The 10847-nt window shown below is 37.0% G+C and overlaps 1 protein-coding gene across 1 annotated transcript; it reads left to right on the top strand.

Moving 5' to 3' along the window:
• Window positions 1–615: 615 nt before the first annotated feature.
• LOC123457424 (vomeronasal type-2 receptor 116-like) lies at window positions 616–10101 on the top strand. The gene is given in 4 exon segments (XM_045141342.1): window positions 616–1437; window positions 2666–2893; window positions 3377–3500; window positions 9182–10101. Coding segments are annotated over 4 exon segments (2094 nt in total).
• Window positions 10102–10847: the final 746 nt, after the last annotated feature.

Raw genomic sequence — 10847 nt, 5'->3', positions numbered from 1 at the left:
ATTTTTGTCACTGAAGAGATCAACAGAAATCCCAAACTTATACCCAACATGTCTATTAATTTTTTCTTCCAACCTTCCAAGTGTGATGATTCATTGGTTCTTGTCTCTCACCTACGTTCCACAGAAACTAAACGGATTGTTCTTCCTAATTATCATTGTGAAATAAAAGAATGTAGCTTAATGTTTACAGGACCATCATGGGAAAGAAGTAGCAAAATTGGGACATTTCTCTCACTAATCATTAATACAGGACAGGTGAGACTATGTGATGTACAGAATAGAATTACGAATCCCATGTGCTTAGGGATATTTCCAGTAGATACTTGGTTTATCCATGTATTGTCACATACAGTTAATAGAGATCATCATCATTTACTTGGTGGGGTATCTGCACTTAACTTTTAAAAATTGATAGGAGGAACTATGGAGACATACAAATCGATTTGCCATAACCCTTAAACTGTTCAGTACTTTTCCAGAGTCTGATGGATAGTGAAATACAACTAATAATGATGTGAGCCATCACCCTTCCAAACATTCTTCCAAAATGGTGATTAACACAATTCAGATCTTAGTTTGAGTTTTCTTCCATTGTTCTTTCTCACATTCATTTCTATGTTTTGTGTCCTTTAGATTCACTATGGCCCATTTAATCCTGTTCTGAGTGACCATATTCAGTATCCTTATCTGTATCAGATTGCACCCAAGGAAACAAGGCTGCCCTTTGCCATAGTCTCCTTAATGCTTCATTTCAACTGGACCTGGATGGGGCTGGTCATCTCTGATGATGACCAAGGTATTCAATTTCTCTCAGACTTCAGAGAAAAGATGCAAGGAAATGATCTCTGCTTAGCCTTTGTGAATGTAATTCCATTAAACATGGACTTATACAATACAAGGGCCAAGAAATATTATGAACAAATTGTGACATCTCTGGCAAGTGTTGTGGTCATTTATGGTGAAACAAATTCTACACTGGAAGTGAGCTTTAGAAAATGGGCATATTTAGGCATCCGTAGGATCTGGGTCACCACCTCACAGTGGGATGTCATCACAAATACACGAAGACATTTCACTCTTGACTCATTCTATGGTTCTTTCACATTTTCTAATCACTATCATGAGATTCCCAATATTAACAAATTTATTCAGTCAATAAACACTTCTCAATATCCAATAAACTTTTCTGTTCTGAGATCAGAATGGATGTACTTTAATTGTTTGGACATTAAATCTAAATGTAGAACACAGAACAAATGCGCACTCAATAATTCATTAAAATGGTTTGTAAATCAAGGATTTGACATAGCCATGAATGACGAGAATTATAATCTATATAATGCTGTGTATGCCTGGGCATATGCTTACCATGCAATGTATTACGAACAGGTAGATGTTCATCCAATAACAAGTCTATGCATACCTGACTGCTCAAAGGTATGTATTGTCATCAGTAATACCTTCTAAGTAGCTCCATACATTTTTTAAACCTCTTGCTGGGAGTACTCTCGATTTTGGGTATTTCTCCATGGTTTCTTTTCCTAGGAAGTAAATATATACAGTTTATTAGTAACATTTTTCAGGGTAAATACTTGACCAAAACAACTTAGTTGAGAATGCTTTCATTCTACCTCACAGTTCAAGACTATAGTCCATCACGATGGTGACACCATGGAAGCAGGGGCATGACACACACTGTCCATGGCATCTACAGGCTGTAAGCAAGGGTGATGAATTTATAGGTCATCTAGCTCTCCCTGATTATAAACCCTTTTCCCATGAAATAGTGCCACCTGCATTCAGTGTGAGCTTTCCACATTTAGTTACCAAACTAAAATTTCTTAGTGAAATGTCCACAGAGTTGTGTCTATGGTAATTCTAACTCCAGTCAAGCAGGCAACCATGACAAATCATCACTGTGTTCATACATGAAAAAGATACTGAAATTGATGACATCAGTTTTGAGTGATCCATATTTTATGTGACATATTTTCTGAGCCTGATACCATGTCCAACTGGTTTTAGTATTTGATAAGTGATCCCAGTTTATTTATTTACTTTGGTTTTCTGAGGTAGGGTCTCACTTTAGCCCAGACTGACCTGGAATTCACTATGGAGCCTCAGGGTGGCTTCAAACTCATGGCGATCCTCCTACCTCTGCCTCCTGAGTGCTGGGATTAAAGGTATGTGCCACAATGTCTGGCTTCCGGTTTTTTTTTTTTTTTGGTTGTTGTTGTTGTTTGGTTTTTTAAATCATGAAATGCTTGAAATCTAGATGTGAGCTTACTTTTCCCATGCTGAAGTATTCTGATCAATGTGGTTGAGAAGTCACATAAATTGCTATTGTAATTCTGTATCACTGCTATAAATGAAGACCTTAATGCTTTAGTTAATCTTTTTTGATTATTATAAATATAGACTTTTAAGGCTTATCTCAATAGACTTACCTAATATTTCATGATCAGTTTTAGCAGATTCTTCACAAATAATCTTTTAAAAATATAGTAATGTTTAATTTATCTGTGGAAATTCATTTATTTCACATTATTGGGTACATGGAGTAAAGTTTCATTTTCAGCAAAGGGTTGTAACAAAGGTATTACTCATATCACATATTATGTCCATTTGTGTATGTACTTAATTAGAAATGATATATTTCTTTTAGTTTTATCACAGTATGAAGAATATGCAATTTATTAACCCCATTGGAGACCTAGTAACTATTAATGAGAAAAGAAAATGTGATGCAGACTATGATATTTCCCACATTTCAAATTTTCCACAAGGTCTTGGAATAAAGGTGAAAATAGGACAGTTTTCTTCATACGGTTCCTTTGGTCAACAATTATATTTGTCTGATGAGGCCATAGAGTGGACCACAGGGAGTAGACAGGTATGTTTATCTAACTGTAATACTTTACTCAAGGCACAAATAGATAAAATCATGTGGGGTCATGTGTGCCCTCATGATTTGGCCAAGTATAATAACATGTTGTTTAAGATTCTTTTACCAGTGCCTTAGATTTTCTATTTTTTGAAAAATATTTGGAAATGACAAAATATTTCATCTAAATCTTGACAGGCAGGCTGGGTGTAGTGGCGCACGCCTTTAGTCCCACCACTTGGGAGGCAGATGTAGGAGGATCACTGTGAGTTCAAGGTCAGCCTGAGACTATATAGTGAATTCCAGGTCTGCCTGGGCTCCTGTGAGCCTCTAGCTCAAAAAAAAAAATCTTGACAGACATGGAGTGTGACACCTCAATTTAATTGTAGATGTGGATAAAGAGTTTAATAAGGGTGATTGTTTTAACATATAGTTTTGAATGGACTATATAACATTGCTAAGTTTTGCAACTACACTTCTGGTTTTCCTCAGATTCCCTCCTCTGTGTGCAGTGAGACTTGCAGGCTTGGTTTCAGGAAGTTCCAACATGAGGGAAAGGCACCCTGTTGCTTTGATTGTTTCCCCTGCCCAAAAAATGAGATTTCTAACAAAACCGGTAAGTTGATGGTTTAGAGAGTTTTTCTCCAATTTGATCTTTTCTCCACCTATAGTGGGAACTTCTAAGGGCCTTAAGAGAACCTGAAGAAACAGATAATATTTCTTCATTGCTTAAAGTAATCACTTGGTTCAAATGATAAATACTCATGACATTAACATAACACTCCCTTCATGAACCACATTTTTAGTACTTAGATCCATAGTACATACTAGTTATCTCCCAATTAAAAATACTCTGTGATCAAATAGTTAATGGATAGAAAATTTCTCCAAGGAATGTCATATATACATATAATCTTCTGTGAATCTACATCAAATGAAGGTAATAAGAAGGTATATACCTCATCTTTATGTTCCCAGAATGCAAGAGGTTGCTGATAATAAATGCACAGAGATGCCATTTTTGGTTTTAAATATTTATATTTAGTTTATTCACTTATTGATTGATTGATTGATTGATTAGAGATAGAAGGAGAAATAAAGTCAGAATGTGAGTGCCAGAGCCTCCACCCACTTCAAATGAACTCCAGATGCATGTGCCACCATGTAGATCTGGTTTACATGAAACCTGGAGTGTCAAACATGGGTCCTTAGTCTTTTCAAGAATGTACTTTCAACAGTATGCCATCTCTCCACCCTTTTTTGGCTTTAGAGATATGTAATTTTGCAAACTCTTTCAATGTAAGCATAATATCTCCTGATAGTCTATGAAATAATTCAGAAAGCAGTTGATTTTAAGACTTTAGACAATAGCATACCACAGCTATTTAAATCCTTATCAGGAAACATAAATATTCCAATTAAAATATCATCAGCATTGTTTCAGATGTAATTTGAAGCATTGAAGGAGATAATGGTAAATATTCTGAGGTTCAAAATAAGAATAAAAAATATATCTCAGATGTCAAGCCCACTAGGTTGAGCACAGAATAGAAGAATAGGTACTATTTTCTGTTGCCCTCTATTTTACAGTTGAGAACACAAGACAATGGGAGTGGCATGTTAAAGTAGAAGCTAAAGGCTATGATATATATGATCAAAGGAATTGAAATATGATATAAATACTAATTCCGCAGTATTTTCATCTATTAGTGTCTGGAGCGTTCTCTAATATCCAGGGCATTTTTTCAGTGTACCAGAAGTCAAAGTGGATACACAGGAGCATTGATACAGGATATAGAAAAAGGAATGAGATTGACATAAATTTTGGGTATGACTGGATAATGTCACAAAATGAATAAAATAATATAATTAGAAATATATAAAAGGGTTCATTCAAGTAAAGTTCAGCATGCAATCCAAATTAACTAGTTAAATACAAACTTTTGTGGTGTTGGATAAGTTCAGCATTAAAATTGAAGTGTTTTTTTTTTTTTTTTAAATTTGTACATGTTCAACATGTTCTATTTCCCAAATAATGTTAAATGTATGGCCTTATAATATATGACTCATAAAGTATATGCACATAAAAATTACAATACATGGTTAAAAGAAGTAAGGTTAGAATTATTGGAAAAAATATTCCTTTATGGAAATACTCAATAAGAGATACCATATATTTCTTTGAAGTCCCCTTTCATGAGCCAATGCAATTAAAATCTAAACTGTAAAACACCATGATAGAAAATACAACTTATAGGTGGAAAGAATTTCTCCCCAGTTTCTTATTGTGTATCATGTTCATTCTTTTCAAAGTTGCAAATTATCTTTTTCATAATCTTTTCTTGACAAACATCCTGACCAAAGTGTGCTAAAACATAGAACAAGGTTTATTGAGGTAGAATTTGGAGAAACAGGTAAATGGTATGTCATCTCAAAATTAGTATATGAATATCTATTCCAAGGAGATAGGTTTAATCAATAATGATATTAGAGTTAATTATATCTAGGGTTATTCAATTTCATTCATATTTCTTAAAATATGTTTTAGAACAATTAGATGTACCTACTGACATCTGGGTACAAAGCCATAAGACATCACCTGATACAGATAGTCTTCATAAGACTTAGAACTGTAATATGTGGGAAAAAAAATCATATTTTATTGTCTAAATTTAGGGATGTTGTCTAACAAAGGTGTTAAAATAGACATAGAATCATGTACCTCTCTGATCTTACAGTGCACTGTGTACAGAACTCTGAGCTAATGTTTTTTTTGAGACAAGAAAAATAGTCTAGCTTTCTTAATTAAAGACAGCATGAGTGTGTGTGAGAGAGAGATAATTGGTGTGCAATGGTCCCTTGCCACTGCAGTTGAATTCCAGGTATGTGTGCCACCTTGTGGACATTTGCAACTTACTCATGCATTGCCATGTGTGTCCAAGTTATGGGAAATATGGTGAATCAAGCATGGGTCCTTAGGCAATGCAGGCAAGCATCTTAATTGATAAGCCATTTTTCATGTAGTAGAAATCATAAGAAATACCTCATGGAAGAAATGTCATTATATAATTCTAGTACACTACAACAAAATTATTTTATTCTTTTAAGAAAAACAAAGGATCAAGAGAATATATAAGGTAAGTTAAGTGAATAAAATACAGCTTTGTTAGGTGGAGGAAATGGCTCCCCAGTTAAGGCACAGACATGCAAAACCTAACCACCTCAGTTTAATTCCCCATTACACAGAAAAAGACAGATGTACAAAGTGGTACATGTATCTGGTGCTTGTTTTCAGTGGCTAGAGGTTCATGCACACCCATTCTCTCTGGATTTCTCTGTCTCCCTCTGCCTATGAGCATAAATAAAGTATTTTTTTTTAAAAAAAAGCTTTGTTTATCTTACCTAATATGATGGTCTTAATTAATTGCTATCATGGCTATAGAGAGAACTACCTTAATGATCAATAGGAACTGCCAGAGATGGCAAGCATGCCATTTCAGGATCATGAGGAATAGAGCACTGAGGAGCTGCATGACACAGTTCCAGCCCAGCTGTCTCTTCCTTGAAGTCCAATGTGACCCCTATATAAAAAATCTTTGCCTCCCTACACTACAGTTAGCTGTGGTTTTCTGTATATTTGTCTTTCTCTGTCTTTAACTTGGTGTCCCACTCTCTAAGTTTACTTTTCCAGTAAAAATTGGTGTTAGTGAAGTGCCAGTTAATGTGTCTGAAAGAGGCTCTAGCATAGAATTGGAAAAACAAGAAAATGGTTCAAAGATAATTGTTTTGCTTAAAGGCCTTAATTAAATTCAGGCATGGAGTACAGTACACTTAGAAGGACAAAATGAGCTTCCTGGAACAATGTAAAAATTGTTCTATGACTACTTTTTCTGAATGGTGTAAATTGCAGCAAACTATGACTCTTTACCAAGAATCCTTACGGGAAAAACAACTGAAGTCAGAAAGAGTTCAATTGGGGGTCCAAATTCTAAGGATTGGAGAGACATGAAAAGGAAAATTCCAAATAAATGACTTAGGGATAAATGGATCTATTGTTTTGCCTCTCACATTCAGTAGAGTAATCAAAATTTGAAGTTCAGGAAATCACAAGTGCTTGATCACACATACATGGGGAAAGTGTGAAAACTGTTAATCATTATAGGGACCTGATGACTTTACTTGAGGGGAACAATTATGGGATTGTTGGATGTAAAGGAATAATAAAAGGTTTTTATGAATTCTGTGAAACTGTACCTTTCTCGAAGTTTGTTCTTGCATGATGTGATCAGAAAGTAAAAGACTGGCTAAGAGCTGTGGCAGCACAGAAGCATGGAAGGATAGAAGCAGAGAAGCAGGGAAAAACAGAGAACATAGAAAAAGACAAAAAAAAGATAAAAAGAAAAAAATAGAAAAAGAGGAAAAGAAAAAAATAGAAACAGTAAAGCAGGGAGAGAGAGAGAGAGAGAGAGAGAGAGAGAGAGAGAGAGAGAGAGAGAGAGAGAGATGGAAAAACACAGCTGCCTGCAGAATTAGCCTGTCAGCTTGCACCAGAACTTGACTTCCAGTTGTTACTGTGCCATTCCCTTTCACACCTCCCTTTGGGGACCCTCCTTCAAGCCAGGGCTGGACCCTGGCAAGTGGTGCCCAACAGGGACCTGAATCGAGGTAAGCCAAAGCTCGGTTAGGGACAGATCTCACCCAGGGACCTTCAGTCCCATTGGTCTACGAGTAAGGCTGGGAAAAAGAGGAGTGAGTAACCAAAGAAAAATGGGTCAGGCAGAATTTAAGGAAAGACAGATGTACATTAAGATATTGAGGAAGATGCTGAGGAATAAAGGAATCAAATTGAAGAAAAAGAATCGCATCCAACTTATTCAATTTACACAAAAAGTAAGTCCCTGGTTGCCAGAGTGGGAGTAATTACACCTGGACAAGTGGCAGAAAGTAGGATGGGATCTCAAGAAACTGCTCTTGGTTAATGATGGTGGTGAGGTTTCTGAGAATGCTGTCAGTCTATGGGGTAGGATCAAGCAGGCTTTAAGAACTGGTGTAGCTGTGGATTTGCCTGATTCAGCATTCATAAAGTCAGGAAAAAGTACTAAATCCAATAAGTATGGCACTCTAAAGTTGTCAGATGCTGTGGTTCTAACCTTGATACCCAAAGTTAGAACTGCCTCTCAAAACAAACACGAGGTGCAGTTTGCCCAGGCATCAGACATAGATATCTCAGATGATGAATCATTGGATTGTGAAGAAGAAGTTGATCTAGAGGATGAGGCTGCTAAATATCATAATCCTGACTGGCCTCCACCTAAGAGCTCTACTAATAAGCCCCCCAAAGCCAGGATAAAAGGAAAGCTCCAAACCTAGGGAGAACTTCATGTTTAAGGGCTGCAGTCCGAGAAGCTGCCACGAAGGGGGATAAGTTGTTTCCTTGTTTCCCTGTGATTTTTGCTGAGGGTGATGATGTGGATGAGGATCCACAAACCCATGGAATACAACTACTGTTGTTATAAAAAGTAAATGAGGGAACTGGAGATTATTGTAGGACCTAAGAAAAATAAATGCCACCATGGAGACAATGGGAGCTTTACCACCAGGCCTCCCTAGTCCAGTTGCTATACCTATAGATTTTAGACTTGTTGTAATTGATTTGCAAGACTGCTTTTTTACCATCGCCCTGTGCCCTGAGGATTGTAAGTGTTTTGCATTAAGGTTCCCTCAGTAAACTTACAAAGACCCTATTTGAGATATCACCGGAAAGTACTACCTCAGGGGATGAAATACTGATCTACCTTATGTTAGAAATTTGTGAACATGGCCTTGGAACCTTTAGAAAAAGTTTTAAATCTTCTATGATCATTCACTATATGGATGACATTTAATAGCAGATAGAGACAGGGGAATCCTACAAAATTTATTACAAGAAATGATTTCTACCCTAGCTGCTTATAGTTTGAATTTAGCCCCTAAAAAGATTCAAAAATCACCCCCTTATAATTATTTAGGGAGAATTATAAAAAGTGATGTTGTAGCCAATCAACCCTTAAAATTAGATCGGTCACATTTACATACCTTAAATAATTCTCAAAAGATTTTCCATAGAGTGGCCATATTGGACTTCAAGGAAGAGATAGCTGGGCTGGGACAGTAAAATGCAGCTCTTCAGCACTCAATTCCTGGTGAGCCTGAAGTGGCATGCTTGCTGTCTCCAGGAAGGAACATAGAATACAATTATGCTGTGACAAAGAAGGAAATACTGCAACTAATCTGATGATACTTTGCATTGTCTGCCAGATATAGATCAATGTGTGAAGTGCCCAATCAATCAGTATGCCAACATAGAGAAAAATCACTGTCTCCAAAAAACTATGAAGTTTCTGGCTTATGAAGATGCCTTGGGGATAGCTCTGGCTTGTATAGCGCTTTGCTTCTCTACACTCACTGCTGTTGTACTTGGGGTTTTTGTGAAGCACAAAAACACACCAATTGTGAAGGCCAATAATCGAACAAACAGCTACATCCTGCTCATTTCCCTCAAGTTCTGTTTCCTCTGCCCATTACTCTTCATTGGACACCCCAACACAGCCAAGTGTGTCCTGCAGCAGATCACATTTGCACTTCTGTTCACTGTGGCTGTGTCAACTGTTTTGACCAAAACAATTACTGTGGTTCTGGCCTTCAGGGCCACTGCTCCAGGACAAAAGTTGAGGGGACTGCTGGTATCAGGAGCACCTAACTTCATCATTCCCATCTGTACCTTGATCCAACTTGTTCTCTGTGGCATCTGGATGGGAACATCCCCTCCCTTTGTTGACACTGATGAACACTCAGAACATGGGTACATCATCATATTGTGCAACAAAGGCTCAGACACTGCCTTCTACTGTGTCCTGGGCTACCTGGGATCTCTGGCTATAGGGAGCTTTACTGTGGCTTTCCTGGCCAGAAACCTGCCTGATGCATTCAATGAAGCCAAATTCCTGACCTTCAGCATGCTGGTGTTCTGCAGTGTGTGGGTCACTTTCCTTCCTGTCTATCACAGCACCAAGGGGATTTCCATGGTGATAGTGGAAGTCTTCTCTATCTTGGCCTCCAGTATAGGATTGATAAGTTGCATCTTTTTCCCCAAGTGTTACATCATTTTGATAAGACCCAGGAAAAATAGTCTAAAGACGGTGAAGAAAAAACATATTGTACAACCAATTGATTTTTAAATTTTACCTCATATGTCTTAATTTAAATTATATCCTGTAGAAACCCTTGCACTATTGTAAGCACTAAATATTAAAAAGAGGGTAAGATATTTGTTAATGTGTACAAGGTTTATTTGGTCTCTAACATTGTTTTTTCTCAATTTTTATTAACATTTTCCATGATCATAAAAAATATCCCATGGTAATACCCTCCCTTTGAAATTCCATTCTCCATCACATCCCCTCTCCATCTCAATCAGTCTCTGTTTTATCTTGATGTCATGATCTTTTCCTCCTCTTATGACGGTCTTGTGTAGGTAGTGTCAGGCACTATGAGGTCATGGGTACCCAGGCCATTTTATGTCTGGAAGGAGCACATTGTAAGGAGTCCTACCCTTCCTTTGGCTCTTACATTCTAACATTGTTTATCAGCTTCCATGCACAGCTGTCAGGCCAGGTTCCATTTTCTAGCTCCTACCTGAAGCCAATTTCACACACTGTCATATGCCTCTGGAGATGGTTTGCAGTAGCAAGAATAATCATTTTCTCACATCGCTCTCCAATTAGTAAATAAAGACACTTAGAACAAAGCATTGCTAATGTACTGTGTATTTTGCTCCCATTACTCTGGATAACCTGAAATGTATGTGATACCTTCTTCAGATTGTTTCAAAGAAACCTACTATAGTTTGCTGGAGAGAGCAATGTCTTTGAGAATGTCTAAAAGGTTGTATTTGAGTGTTCAAAGAATATTCAGAGATACAGTT

Source organism: Jaculus jaculus, unplaced genomic scaffold (assembly GCF_020740685.1).
Source record: "Jaculus jaculus isolate mJacJac1 unplaced genomic scaffold, mJacJac1.mat.Y.cur mat_scaffold_46_1_974171_arrow_ctg1, whole genome shotgun sequence".
Classification (NCBI taxonomy): Eukaryota; Metazoa; Chordata; class Mammalia; order Rodentia; family Dipodidae; genus Jaculus; species Jaculus jaculus.
The sequence above is the reverse complement of the archived record's forward strand: the minus strand, read 5'-3'. Positions and strand labels throughout refer to the sequence as shown.